The 14810-nt window shown below is 39.0% G+C and overlaps 1 protein-coding gene across 2 annotated transcripts in view; it reads left to right on the top strand.

The window, feature by feature from the left end:
- EEFSEC (eukaryotic elongation factor, selenocysteine-tRNA specific) overlaps positions 1-14810 on the top strand; it is a 130150-nt gene that overhangs the window by 87732 nt on the left and 27608 nt on the right. The window contains exon 6 of one of the 2 annotated variants that reach the window (XM_067303698.1): positions 541-697. The exons of the other annotated variant lie outside the window; for it this stretch is intronic. Coding sequence (XP_067159799.1) covers positions 541-697 — 157 coding nt within the window. The remainder of the gene's footprint in view (positions 1-540; positions 698-14810) is intronic. 2 annotated transcript variants of the gene reach the window in all.

Consider the following 14810-nt stretch of genomic DNA (forward strand, 5'->3'; position numbering starts at 1 on the left):
AGGTTTTTAGTTTAACAAATCAATGTGTGTGTAAAGGTGACTATTTAAAAGGCTGTATTTAGAAACTGAGTAATTCTGTCACCTCTTTGAAAGTGCAGCTGTTGGAATGCAGTTCTGGAGCTAAGAGACAGAATGTTTATGTAGGTGATATGTACTTGCTGGTAGGATAAGTAGTGGAATAAACTTCTTGTGTGTGTTGGTACTTAAGTGCCTTTCACAGAAAGATTTCAAAGCAAATAAGAGATTTTAGTTCACTGATCTTTACAGCACATTGAGGCAGGTTTCCCCTTTCCTATATTACAAAAAGGGAGGTAAAAGCAGAAATATATTAATTCCTGTAGTCTACTATAGTTCTGGACACAAATTGCCTTTAAAACTGAGCTGTTCTAGATGGCTAATCTAGTGCTCTTTGTTCACTAGAGGGTAAATGGTTTTCCAAAGGCAGGGTGGTAAAAGTCACCAAACTATAGTGCATCTCATAGGTATAATTTCTCTTGTCACTTTAAGCTGTAGACTCATGAAGTCGTATTTCTTTTGCAGGTGATGGATGATTACAGTGTGATTGGTCGTTCATTGTTTAAAAAGGAAACGAACATCCAAATTTTTGTGGGTCTAAAAGTGAAACTATCTACAGGAGAAGATGGAGTGATAGAAGGTGGCTTTGGACAAAGCGGCAAATTTAAAATCCGAATTCCAGGTTGGTGCTCATAATTTCAGTGAACAAACGCTAATCTGTGTCAAGTGTAGAGGATCTTTCCATATTGCAAGTCTGTCTGAATATTTCCAATAGTTTCTTAAAGGTTGTGGCATCAGCTCATACCCATGTGGACATTGATTATTGGGTGGTTTGTCTTTCCTTTAATTAAATGATGGTGGTTGTGACTTAGGAGATTGAGTGGCCTGAAGCCACATCTGCATATAAAAAACCGCAGGTCTCAAAATGACTTCTGCTTAAGTATCAGTAACACAGGAATTACACTGTGCCCAGAAAGGGTTGTGGAAATCTCTCTGCTCTTAAAATATGTATGGCTTTCAACAGAGCCATCCTGAGCAAATGAAGCAAAACAAACCTGTGATCATTTTTACCTGTAGCTACTTATTAAATACAGCATTCTGCATGCAGGTTCCTTAGGTTGGCTCTGTTCTGTATGTTATTACTACCTAACTTGCCTTCAAGCAAAAACTGCAAGCACTTTAATGAATGAGTTTTTAGGGATCTCAAGGGATTTTTTTATGGCTTGTGTCTTTTGGTTTTGCAATTTTACGTAGTATTGTATTTTTCATCCTTGATGAATTACTGCAAGGATTCTGCCTCCTTAGCTTAGAGCGTGGGAAATGATGGGTGCTAGAGTTTATAAGAAGCGTCATTACTGTTGCTTTTTCCTTTTCTGTTAAGGCTGAAGAGTTATTCTGAGCCTCTGAACAGCAGTAAGTGCTTCATTTAATTCAGATTGTAGGATAATATTTTAACAATTCTAGTAGTATAATGCTAGTAGTACTTTGCATTTCTCTAGTGTCTTCAGCCCAGTTGTTAGTAGTTAATCCTCCACTCTCTCTGGGCAGACGAGCAAAACTACTTCTGTTGTACAAGGGGAGAAAAGGAAGCATGATGTTGTACGACACCAAACGATCACATACCGGTTGATCTACAGAGAAAACTGAAGCTTCCTGATTTCTTGCCAAGGATGGACTATTCTCCATTTAACTTCAGACTTTTTGATGCAAATGCATTAAACTTGGCCCCTAGCAAATCATCTTTCTTTTGACTTGTCGGATAAGAATTTCTGACTAAGCAAAAGGCTCCTGTTTTCTATCCCAGCTGTAATAATTCCAGTTTTGTCACCAAATGGCCAACTTTGCAAGTAGGACTGAAAGCCTAATTAGCAAACAGAGTGCGTACTTAAAGAAAGAAATTGCACTGGGTGCATGTATGTTTTTCATTTTTCTATTGTGGAAAAGCTTTTAAGCCTTCGCTAAGACAGGTAGCTTCCAGTAGGCGGTGAAATAATGTGTGACTGGACCACACCGCTGGAAAGGATTCAAGCTGAAAATCAAGATGACACCTTTAAAAATGTAGTGTTCTTGGTACCTTTTGTTCTGTAGAGGTGGTAGACTGAGCAGCTGGCATATCTGTTGCTCCTGTGGGAGATCCAGTTTTTGAGGTGCTTGGTGAAAACGGCCATAGGAACCTACAGGTGAAGGCTAGCGTATACATTTTAATGGGCGCTGTTGAAATGTCACCTTTACTGCCTGTTTATTATCTAGCAAGTATTGTTTGGTGTTATGTCTATTCTTGCCGTGTATTGGAGCACTGGGTGTAGAAAAGGACTTTACCCGGAGCTTGCTGAGTAAAGGACAGTAAACTGGGAACAAAAATATTATGAAGGAGAAGAACAACAGGAGGATGGTATTTACATTGCCGTTTCCAAATTTTGGATTGAGCAAACCCTTCTTCACAGGACAGGGAGAAGCCTAACAAGGAGGAGTCTTTGCCGTCTTTGTCAATGTAAGAAGGAACTTTAACTGTGAACCAGCGGTTGTGTTAAGAAAATGGCACCCAAATTTAGAAAATGGCTTTTTAGTTTGAAAGTTGAGTTGATGTGGAAAGAAATGATCCATTTCACCAAGGCGTTCCTTATCTCATATTACGTTTTCCTGATGTTTAACAGTAGATCATGAAACAGAGGGTCCTTTATGGTGTCTGCTCTTCCAATGAGAAGAATATGTATGCAAAATACTTGAATTTAGTCTGTCGGTAAGGTAGGCAGAATAACGTAACTTTGTTTTTCTTTAGCCTGGATCAAATTTGGGTGCTTTAGCTCTCCGGAAAGAAGAGGCAATAAGCTAAATCAGCTCACTCATAGCATCTAGCAAAGCATGGTTAGCAGGGAAAAAACCCACCGACTTTGGAAGGGTCTAAATAACTGTTTCTTTAAGAGTCGAAGGCTTGGGTGGAGGGGGAGGGCTATTGCCGCGATGCTGTTTAAGTCAACTGCAGTTCACATTCCATTGTTAGGTCAGTGTTGCTTTTCTAATGCGTCTGCATCCTGTTTGTGGGTTTTTCAGGTTTTTTATTAAATTTAACCGATCAGATTCTTCTCTCCCTTCCCCCCTGTTCTTCAGCTTGGTTCCACGCGTTTTCTGTTGTACAGATTCCTTTTGTGAAGAAGTCTAATTTTTTTTTTTTGACTTTCTTTATTTTTCAGTGATTCCTTCACAAATATATCAGGGAGTGGGAGGGAAGGGAAGGAAATGTGCAAGTCGAAAACTGCCTTGAACTGCCTCAGCCTGGCAGTCAGTCAGTCTTGTCTTATTTAAAACTAGTCTTAACCTCTGGAATTGAGTAGCTTGTTCGGGTAGTTAACCTTATGAGAGCTGAGGGCTGCTTTTATTGTTTTTAGAGGTTTGTTTCTAAAAATCAGGTAGATGTATCAGAGACATGCACCTTGACTGCTTAAGGTAATAGTGAAACGTGGCACGTTGTAATCTATTCCAGGGGTTGTTCTGGTACCACTGCTGGCGGCGGCAGCCTCCAGCCCCATGGTTGCTCACATGGGGAAGTGTTGGGGTCTCCGTGCGTTATTCCTTTGTCACTTGGAAATGGCTTGCGTTTGACTACAGATCTCCGTTCAGGGACCTTGTGTATGTTGAAACTTGGCAGACCTTGGAACTGGGAATGATAGAACACAGGATCTGTTTCTTTTTCTGGCACTACTTGTGTGCAACAGTAATTAATTCTGTAAAATGGGGATAATAATTGTCTATTGTGGAGAAAAATGCCATGAAACCTCTGATTTACATTTATTCCAGAATTTGAGTATTGATACGTCTTGAAAAGGTTCAGTTATCTTCCTTTAGAGTAAAAAAAAAAAAAAAACCCATGTGTCTAGAACACAGCATGCAATTGGAAGTTCCTCAGCCCCTGAAAGATGTCAGCAATTTGGAAGAAATTCAGGGAAGAGCAACAAGAATGCTGAAGAGGCTGAAGGGATTGATTTATGAGGGAAAGAAGATGAAAAGAAACGCATGAAACTTGGCTAAATGATGTCTAAGTGGGAGATACGATTATCCGAAAGTACTTGAAGAGTATAATGAAGAAGAATCCCTTCGGGTGGTCTAAGGAGGTAGAACTAAGGCTAATAACATGATATAAAGCAAAGCAAAGTGTAGCTTGATTATTGAGAGATGTTACTTAGCAGAGATTTCTTGCGCTGCAGAATCATCTTTGCAGAGGAAGAAGCTGAAGTTCCATTTTGAGAGTACTCATATGTCGATTAGTCTGGATGTTTGCTAGTGCCTGTTTCAGGGTTTTTAAAAAAAAAAAAAAAAATCCCCAGGGTGGTAGAAATTAGAAAAACAATGTATTTTTCACCTGGTTTCTGTTGTTATGTTCAGATAAACTTTTATTGCCTGAATGACGAGATATAACTTTCTACACTGTTTACAGTGTTGTCTGATTTAAAAAATAATATAAATATATGTGTGTGTATATATATATATGTGCATTTGCTGGCAAATCTGCTATTCTGTAGGGCTAGGTTGTGGAGCTATTTGTGTTTTAACAGAGGAGAAAGTTTCAAGATCTATTACTCTACAAAATGACTTAGTTTTCAGACTGGTTGTATAATCAAATACATAAAAAAGGGGACATAAGCAGAACTCTTGTGAATTTACAGCTTAGTTTAACAAGCTGCTTAAACAGAATTTAAAAGCAAATTTAAACAACACTGCTTTGTAAGTTATGCCAGTGAGTCTGTGTGTGAGAGGGACAGAGCTACTGATGAAGCGCATCTTGTTGAGATAGGTGATACGTAGCAGCTGTTAGTGTTGTAAATGGGAGCACTGCATTATACAGTCCGGGTGAATGAGTGAAAAGTATTGTCCACCTCTGAAATCAAGAACAAGTTTGAGAAGGCAGAAACTGTATGTTTAAGTGTCTTATTCTAAAAAAAAAGACAAAATCTACCAATGACTGTCTTTGGAAGATGGTTATTTCAACATGTTGCACCTAGGAATGTCATGCCAGCGGATAAGAAATTCAGAGGAAAGTTCAGTGAATCATTTAAATAATTTATTGCTAATTGCTGATTTTGTAACTTCTCTTGCCCAAGAATTTACCCTGTCAAACTCTGCTAACTTACTCTGTCAAACTCAGCTTGGTTTGCAAAATCATAATCTGATTTGATGAGTCTCATGACATCGTTTAACACATTAGCTCTAGATATTCCAATTTCATTGGTTCTGGCATGTTGTGTTTGTCTTGCGTTTAATTATTGTAAAATGCAGCAGCTTTTAAAATCTAATTGGGACATACCTGATATCTCAGACATAGTTCACTTTCCTTTCTGACTCTGCCTTTACCATCTAGTTGTTAGTAAAGTATTTGTCCTTTCTGTTGCACTGTGGTGTGTTTGACTGCAATTTTTTTCTTCTCTTTTTGAGCTCAATACAATAAAAATTGCTATACATGAGATGTGTTAAAAAGCTACATTATTTCTTAATGCGAAAGAAGTGGTGCATATCTAACAAATTCATAACAGTTCAGCACATTTCTGAGTTGAGCAAATTTAAATGTAATAAAATGCACACTCTTCACAGGCAGAGATACAAATGAGAAAATTGGAATGCGAGCTTTTTTACTTTGGTATTGTTTGTACCTGTTCAGGATAACGGTAGTCTTAAGTTTCTTACAACAGGTGAAGAAAAACTTGTTTGTGACCATTTCTACTGTTGCCAGTTTTATAAGTGTTCCACTTATAAGTGTTATTGCATATGAGAGAGCAAGTCTGTTTTCACTGTTTCCGCTTCTTGCCTTGGTAGAAGGGTTGAATTTATCATAAGTCTGCTCTCAGCTAATAGTGTGGATGATGTTCTTAGTTCAGGGGTCCCAGTGCCTCTGGGATCTTGCGGTGTTGGTATAAGATGATGTAAAGTGGTAAGAATTAACCAATGTGCGTTTGTTCTTGAGACTTGCTCATTTTTATGTGAAATTAAGGGTAGAAATGTTAAATATTGTTTTTCCCTTTTCCTTAGAGTATTGTGGAGATGCCGTGTCTTCAGTGTGGTGTTTCTGTATCTAGCTTCATTCATTGGATTGGATTCTGTGCTGACTTGTAAAGTTCCTAATGATATAGAGGGAAAGCACTGATTTAAGAACTGTAGGTGACCAGTGCTGCTCTGCCTAATTTCAATCCCAGCTGAAAATTGTGGGTTTAAAAGTTGGACTCAAACAAGTTATTTCTTAGCATTTCACTTAAGAAACAAGGAAATCAAATGAATAGAGTTTAAATAGCATTAGGGATATTGGAGTTATGCAAAGGTGGAAACATGCAATGGAAAAATAATTGTGCATCCCATGGACTCCCATAATTTCCATTTGGGGATATCTTTATTGTGTTGTATTTTCCTTTTATTCCAGGGGTGTCTCGCTTTCTTCTGATAGCTCTCAGCTACTATATGCACACCAATGTAGCTAGCATTTGTGGCGTATTGGTTATAGCTTCTTTTAAACAACTGTAGGAGATGAACTTTTAGTCAATAGTAAATACCTGTCATATTCCAAACTCTGTAATTTGGAGGGCTGTCCTTACTGACATCAGCAGGAATAGGGCAGTCTAAACTTTTTCATTGCACTGAGAATAATTAAACATCCTGTCACTAAGCAGCATACTTTCTTTGTGGGAGATCTTGGCATTTGGAATTCTTTGCTTGTGTTGCACTAAAATAAGATAATTTTTTATTTTCTTTTATTAGAAGAGGAGACAGACTAGGCAAACATGGACTTTAAATGTGCCTGAATTTCATTTGGCCTAAGAAAAAAAGATTGTTGGCTGCAAGGGTCTGGTAGGTTGCCATCCCTGTCAGTATCAGGTGAGGCTGAACAGGATTTCAGTTAAGAGGAGAAACAAAAGCCCAAAGGCGAAGAAATCCGTGTAGCTGTGTTTTATTTAAAAGCTGGAGATTAGCTCTGCTTGTTCTTTCACAGTCTCTCTTCCCCTACCCTCTAAAACAAACAAAACCTAAAATCCTTAAGGGGTACTTCACACAAATCTCCTTCTGTCCTTTTTGTGAAAGTTGGCTAGTATAGTATGGACAGAGGCGGGAGAGGATTGTTGCCAGGGAAGCATCACTTCCCTATGTGATCCTCTCTTGAGTGGATTAAGCTGTAGTGATGTAAATCTCCTGGTGACCACATAAGAACTAGGAATTTATATTGCATTTATATGAAGAAGTTGGATGGAAGAACTCAAATCTACCTTTTAAGAGGTGACATCCTGCAAGCCCTTATTGATTTTGGAGCTGAATATCCAGTTTTCTTGACCTTAGAGGGGTTTTTTTGCAGAATCAAAGCCAAGATTTGTGCATGTTCCTTTGGAATGAAAACAGAAGTCAAAGAAGTGTTAATTTATTAACTGTTTCTCTTCCTCATCCATGGTACTATCAGTAGATCTTGGTCTTGACAGTAATGACTGAATTGCAGGAGTCTGTCTCTAAAGTTAGAGCTTTGAAGAGTGATGGATGGATCGTACAGACTGGTTTGACAGGCAGCATCGTTGTCCACTACAGTGGATAGTGTGCCCGGGGGAGGTTAAGACTCTTTGGATATCAAAATAGAATATAGCATATGTTTAGCAGGCTGCTGTTCTGGGATCGAGCAGACACTGATGATAGAAATATCAGGCACCTGATGACACAGCAGTATTTATTGAGTGCCTCTGGAGAAGAAAAAGGTCCAGCTCCTCTGTGAGCCCTTGGATTGGGCACAGTACAGGCTGCGCAGTGATCTTGCTGGCTTTTTATCTTCCTATGGAACTAGAGTCAGTTTTGAGTAATTGAAAGGAATGAGATGAGTCAGCTTTTTTCCTCCCCCAAAACCCCTTTTATGCCTCTGCAAAGGGAACTTCCAAAAAACGTCATTGACCTTCAACAAAAACACTTTATACCTAAAAGATACCCTTCCCACAAGCAGCGCTAACTGCTGTAATTGGAAGGGCCATTGGTATTCCTGCATCACGTGATGTAGTCTTAGTGTTTTTTCCCTACTCATCACACATACCAGTGACTATGGCACCACCCTGGAAGCTAGTGTTACGGGTGGTCTTCAGGAAAAATCATGAGGCTCTGTGACTAATTGCTAGTCAGTGGTAAAGAGCAATGTTCAATGAACCCTTCTCCTTGCCCTGGATAGAGAAGCACCTTGTCCTTGCACAAGAGTGAGCTTGCCCTCACAGCAAACTCGGGTCACATATATGAGATGTTCCTAAGCCATGAGGGCTAGATGCATAATTTAAACTAAGATATGTGCCCGGTTGCATGTTTTTAGGATCTGGGATTTCAAAAGAAGTGCACTTATCTTGAGATTTGTGGTAAAACTGAGAGCTGGTAATGCTGCTTATTATAACCTTAGTTCTGTGTAGGGTCTCCTGTGGTCATGCATCTCCCCAGTTAATCCAGGCTCTGTTATTTTGGGGGACTGTAGTTATTGTTGAAAGCTGCATTCCCTGGCAGAAAAGAAACATCTTGCATGTTTAGGGCTGCTACTTTGCTGACTTTTGAATAATCACCAGAGCCAGCTGCTGTAAGCTACTTGGTCCCTGTTGCGCAGTCTAGATCATTGGCGAGGACGAGTCGGGTAATTGGTGTAGCTAAGCAGGCTGCTGCACTCTCAGCTCGTATTTGCCATCACACTGCCACTAACTTATCCAGTGACCTTTTCCAAATTATCAAATATCTTGCAGCTTCATTTTGCTTTCGTGTAAACCACCCCATCAGGCTGCCATAAGCTTTGCCTAGTGTGCTTAGGAAATTCTTTGTTAAAAGGAGTTCTTTTATTGTAAGTTATCCTTTTGTAGGAAAAAGGAAAATATGTTAGTGGGTGGCAAAATTAAGTACTCAATCAGGAAATGAGCAAGGTTATTTCGTCTATAATAATAATCCTACCCTATGTTTCATGTGCAATAGTTACATAGTCCTATAAAGTTACAACTGCAGAATAAAACTGTATTCAAGTTTTAAAAATCTTGCCACATTGTCATTTAGAATACTGTTCACTTTAAGTGGAGAGACCTTGCTGCATCCACTGCAAACTCGAATATCCTATTCCATATAGACCAAATTCTGCATTTAATTTTGATTTCACTGGGTTTATGCTGCTCAAAGTTGCAAACTGTTTGTTCTGTGCCATGTTCTAATCCAATGTGATCAGTTTTTCTCTGATACTACAGAAGTTTAATTTGGTAGCATACCATACACACACAAGAGCAGGATGCATGTGCTACATTCTGTTTGCTCTTCATTGTCTTTTTAGGTGTTTCATTTTGCAAATTCAACGCTTTCACTGTAACTTCAAGTGTTAGAATGCTTCTTTTTCTCTGGAGAAAGAATATAGCTAGCAGTGTGTTTTATTATGTGTTTGTACAAATCTGCTAGGCAACATCAGAACACCAAAAAAAAAGGTTTCCTAAATACCTTATGTCTCCTAGAACAAGTGGGAGTTTTCATTTTTGTTTTAATTCTAGTCTAGTTCAATATAAGAAGCCATATACTTTCCACTGTAGTGTTGGGATGCTTCAGCGTATGCCTTGAAAAAGTACTGAAGGGACCAAGCATGGTTTCTTCAGAAGTGTAACAAAATACATATGTCTGATAATTAACAGGAATCCTAATTTTACTTTTATGGGGGAAGTTCACTGCCACTCATTTGTTAAATGCTGTACCTCTGGGAGGGAGGAGACCTTTTTCTTGCTAAGGGCTTAGTTGATGTCTAATACAGCTACATATGGGAGATTCAGAAGATCCCTGCGGATCCAGTTGCGGGACTAGTCTGCATCAGGAGACTGCCAAAAAACAATACTTTTAAAGTGATCATGAAGCACTCCAAAAAACGTGCTGGGAACTTGCACATTTTATAATTACTGCCTCTACTCTTTCAAATGTTTAACGGGAGTTTTGTTTCAAAGGATTACTCATTTTAATGAGAAATGACTGCTAAGTACTCTGGGCACAGGTAGAACATGAGGTTTCGTTGCTATCTTTTTGGGAACAGCTCATTCTGTCCCCCTTCTAGTGGGCAGCTCTGTCCAAGAGCCCCCTTCTTAACTTGTTTCCTTAGAGCCAGGATGTGGAAGTTGAGATCTAGATGGTATTCCCAGGTCTATAGTTAATTTATACAACTTCAAAGGAGGAATTATTTTCCTTCATCTTTTTCTGCTTCCTTGTGTGCAAAATGGACTACTGTCTTTGGATGTTAGAGTCCTCACTTGTGACTCTGCAATATTTGAGTGGAAAATACTGGGTTCCAAACCTTTATGTAATTTAACTTTGATCCTGTTAAATGTCAGCTTCCACAAGCATAGGTCATGCATTCAGATTGCCATCTCGGAAGGAGACATTCCTCCCTTTCTATAAAGTGTTTGGGCTTGTTTGCATGATTTTTGAGTGTTCATCCCTTGGGCCCTTCCCCTTCCACCAGTGTTTGCTCTGATATCTTTGTGAAGCCTGAGTGAAAACATGCACGACGAGGGCTTCCTGGGAGCGTCGTTCTTTGTGGTTTGCAAATTGTTGGTAATTTGAAGTATCGACATGTAACAGTAGCCAGTGCTTAGCGGATATGAGAAATGTCACCTGACAAGAATGGTAGTGTTGAGAGGCTGATCCAAGTTTTCTTTCTGGGACAAGAAATAGTTTTATTTAAGCGTGCATTGATTTTATGGACGTCTATGTAAAGCAGTCTTTGGTTTGTGTTTTCACAAAGCGATTCGAGTGCTCAACAGGAAATAACTGGAGCTTCACTGGGCTTGTTTTGATGGGGGAGAGGGGTGTCAGCTGTAAAGTGTTTTTGTACAACATAACAAAAGCATTTCCTGGCTGTAACTGTGGTGTCATTGCGTTTAAAAAAAAAAAAAAAAAAAAAGCTGCAGAAAATCCTTAATACCTGGAATAAAAGTTATAGGTAAAGTAGAGAAAACCATCATCCTGACTTAGTCTTTCTTCTAATAATATCTGAGGTTATAACTTCAATCATAAGGATTCCATATTGCATACGTTTATGTGCTGTGGGTTTTATCAGAATAGATTTTTTTTAAACCTCTGAGCCCCCAATTTCTCCTCTTCCTCCTTTTTTTCTTCCCTCCAACTATTGCAGATTAGGAAATCAAGGCAATTTAGTAATTTGGAGAACCTGTTCCTATCTGCCTCAACTGATTAGTTACCCAGTTTCATTTTCCTGATGTTACCCTAATCTGCCTTGTCTCTCTGTCCCCCTTTCTCCTCCCCATCTCTCTCCGTCCCTCTCTCTCCCCTGAGCAGCCTCAGTTGCATTTTTTTAATAAAATAAATATATATACATACATATATATATATATATATTTAAAAACAAACAAACAAACTATAGAACTCTGAAGCAAGAAAATGGTCCTATGACATCCCTTCAATTACTTTGCTGTTTTGTCCTTAACTGTCTCTGTCTTTGGATATAAATGAGGAACTTTTGCTGTGCACCTGAGGCTTATAATTCAGTTCCTGGCTTTGCTGCCAGCTACGCATTTCCAAATACATTTGCTTACCTTCTCAGTTTTCTGTTTGTGAAAATAACATTCCCTTTCTCTACTTTGACCACTTAGCGTATGGGCATGTTAGGCTAAGGACTAAGTATTCCTAAAGTGTCCGCACATATGGATTGGTATTATAATATGAATACAATACAAAACATGCATTTGTTTTCTTTATGACTGCAGTAAATTCTCTTTGCAAGCTAGCATAATGGTAACACGGGCTATGCCAAGCAGCGCGTGCCAGGTAACACTGTTAGCAGGAGAGAAAAGACATTTTCAAGGACTGAAAATGTGCTAAAAAATAAAAGTTCCTGCTGACAGAAGCAGGCTGTATGTCAGGAATTGGGGATTTTCTTTTCATGGCTCATTACAATCGACTGTTCTCACAAGTACCTCTTCAGAAGATGTACGAAGATTATAGTCCCTCTGGAGGTCATGTGGAAATTGATACCTAGTTCTCCAATCTGTGACTTTTTGCCCTAGTTTTTCTTCATATTTTCCTTGTTACGCTCTAAGGATACTCTAAGGTACTTTGAGGACATAATTGTTTTTGCTATTTTTTTCCTTTTTCTATATTGAAACTGTGACCTTTCAGAGCAGGATTGAAGTTTTGGTTAATGGAAAAAAGGTAATAACAGCCTTTATTCCAGGACTGTTAAGAGAACGTGAAGGAATTTTCAGGAAGAAAAACCAAACTAATATTGCACGAAAGGCAGATGCATTTCTTTTCTAGTTGTCACCAAAATCACATTTTTTGAATGTATATGAAGACATGTATAAGGGGAGGCTGTATTTACAACTAGGACCAGTTTTAACTAGACATGGCTCAGGTATGGCTTCCTCTCAGCTGTGCTTTCTGGCCTTCAGGTACATATATTCCCCTCTCTGGGTCTTGGCTGCTCAAGCTTCTGAGAAGAGACCTATTTTGAACAAGAGGCGAGCAACCACAGGGCACCAGTACGGTTTTATTGAAACAGGGAAATTATAAGAAAACTTTAACTAGATCTTTGGCTTTTGCCTGTGTAAAGCTGTACAGATTTTGTAAGTGTTTACAAAGTTGTTGGAGTACATTCAATGCGGCCTGGGAAAACTAAAATTAGTATTACTGGTGTGTTTGCTACTTCAAGTGAAACTTAAGCTTGGGTTTAATAATCCAGGCTCTGCCTTCTTGATTCTTTCTTCCTTTTATGAAGTTTAACATTCTGAGAACCTCTTTGCCTTGGCTGAGCCATGCTGAAGACCAAAGAGAAATCAAATCTTTTGGAGAAAGTACTAAAACATTTGTATCTTTTAATATTCACCAGTAAGTCCTGTGAAAAATCAAATGGACCTCTCACCTGTGAAAACAGAATAATTTGACTGTTACTGTCCAGTTGATCAATGTATGTTTCACTAATATATTTACCCTTAAGTATGTGATTAGGCTTGATGTGCTGGAAGAAAAGCAGGAGTGATTTTCATTTAGAGTTTGCTTCTTATAAGCACAGAAAAAGATCATTTTTATTTGACATTTGGAAAAATTCAGAGAGATTAACAACCCATCTTTATTAATGCTCAAAATCTTAAAAAACAAAACAAAACAAAAAACAAAAAAACAACCCACACACTCATAAGGTGACTATGCTATAGAGTTTTTTGTTTTGCAAGTTAATTTTGGTTAAGTAACTTTATTGTCTCTAATTTTCGTGAAGGACAAATTTGTATTATGCGGAGATGGTGACTTTTAGGGTGAGTAAGGAGAGAGAAAGAAAGAGAAACCTGTAAACTTCTGAGGGAAAAATTTGTAGTATTCAGAATCTGAAGTTTCCTGGTTTTGTTTACTACTGGCTGGGAATCTCCTGTTTAAGACCTGTTGACTGCGTCTCTCTGTATTTAAGGCTTTTACTTGTACATTATGCAGATGTAGTTTTGATTTCAAGACATGCTACTTATGTAGTAAGTGGTACCATGTTATGGATTCCCTGCTACTTTCTTTTAACCAGCTAGTTAGAATTTGGGAAAGAAAAGGGCTCGCTGTAAGCAACTTGAGGTAGGGTATTTCAGTCCACCCCCGTCGATGATTTCTAATTGAAGCTGTCTGAGCCAGTCTTAATACAATTTAGTTATCACCAGCCAGAAGGATTTTATTTATGGGACGGGGCCTGTTAGAACTTCCTCCGACCCCTGAGAAGCTGTGAATGGGAGAGAGCTGATCCAGCAGGCGTGCCTGGCTAGCGTATGCATTTCTTTAATAAGGCAGGGATTGATGTCTTCTGCAGTTCAGGGGTTAGGTAAACAGCAGTCCCTCGGTTCAAGGCTCTCCATGTTCGGTTGTTTGTTTATATGGATCTCAGAAGGTTAGGTTAGCCTTCCTGACATCTCAGGGGAGCTTTCCTGACCATGGTATAACCTCATCTGCTCCAAAGTCATTCAGGAGGTGTTGCATCCCCCTTTAGGAAAGGTACCAGCAGAATGGAGGTGCCTGTAACTAGTACTTGGATGTAATCAAAGTGGATTGAAGACTAATTCTGTCTTCAATAACTCATAGACAATTTGCACATGTAATATATGTAAATAAATATTGCGCTTGCATGCTCTGACTTGATATTTGCACACAAAGATGGCTAGTGACTTACACATGTTACTGAGGCCCTTTTTGAATTGCAGTTTTAAAAATCAGTAACATACATGATTAACTTCACCAGAACTTTGAGGTTAAGTCTAACTAATTTGTGCTTCTCCTATTGACTTGGCAGCGGTAGTCTGTTAAATTGAATAGGTTAAATCCTGAATAAATAAATGGCTGTGTTACTAATTTTTAAGTAGTCAGTGATGGTTACATGTTGAACGGTACTGTGAGTTAGTGTGCATCTCATCAGGTTCATTTCCACAGCTGTCCCAGCCTTCCTCTTCCACAGAGGCTGGTGATGGTCACGTGACAAGCGATGAAGGAACAGTGCGAATGCTTCTGCGTCTTGTTGCAATATAGTTCTGATAAGTGGAGTTGCTCTGGAATTTGAGGATGCCTGCTCAGGGTTAGGGGAAATGTGCTTTATCATGCATGTGACGGGCTGCTTTTAACGTGTGACATGTTGTGAAGTTGGCTTAAATCCCAGAATTTGTTGGATTTTTGCTGATTTGATGTCTGGCAATTTGTACTTCATTTTTCTGCAGCACCTCCGGTCTGCAGCCATGAAGACCCAAACAGATATTAATAAACCAGCCTTACAGCTTCATCACAGCTTGTGAAATATCCTTGCATACAGATGGGGGAAACTG

Source organism: Apteryx mantelli, chromosome 12, assembly GCF_036417845.1.
Source record: "Apteryx mantelli isolate bAptMan1 chromosome 12, bAptMan1.hap1, whole genome shotgun sequence".
Taxonomy (NCBI): Eukaryota; Metazoa; Chordata; class Aves; order Apterygiformes; family Apterygidae; genus Apteryx; species Apteryx mantelli.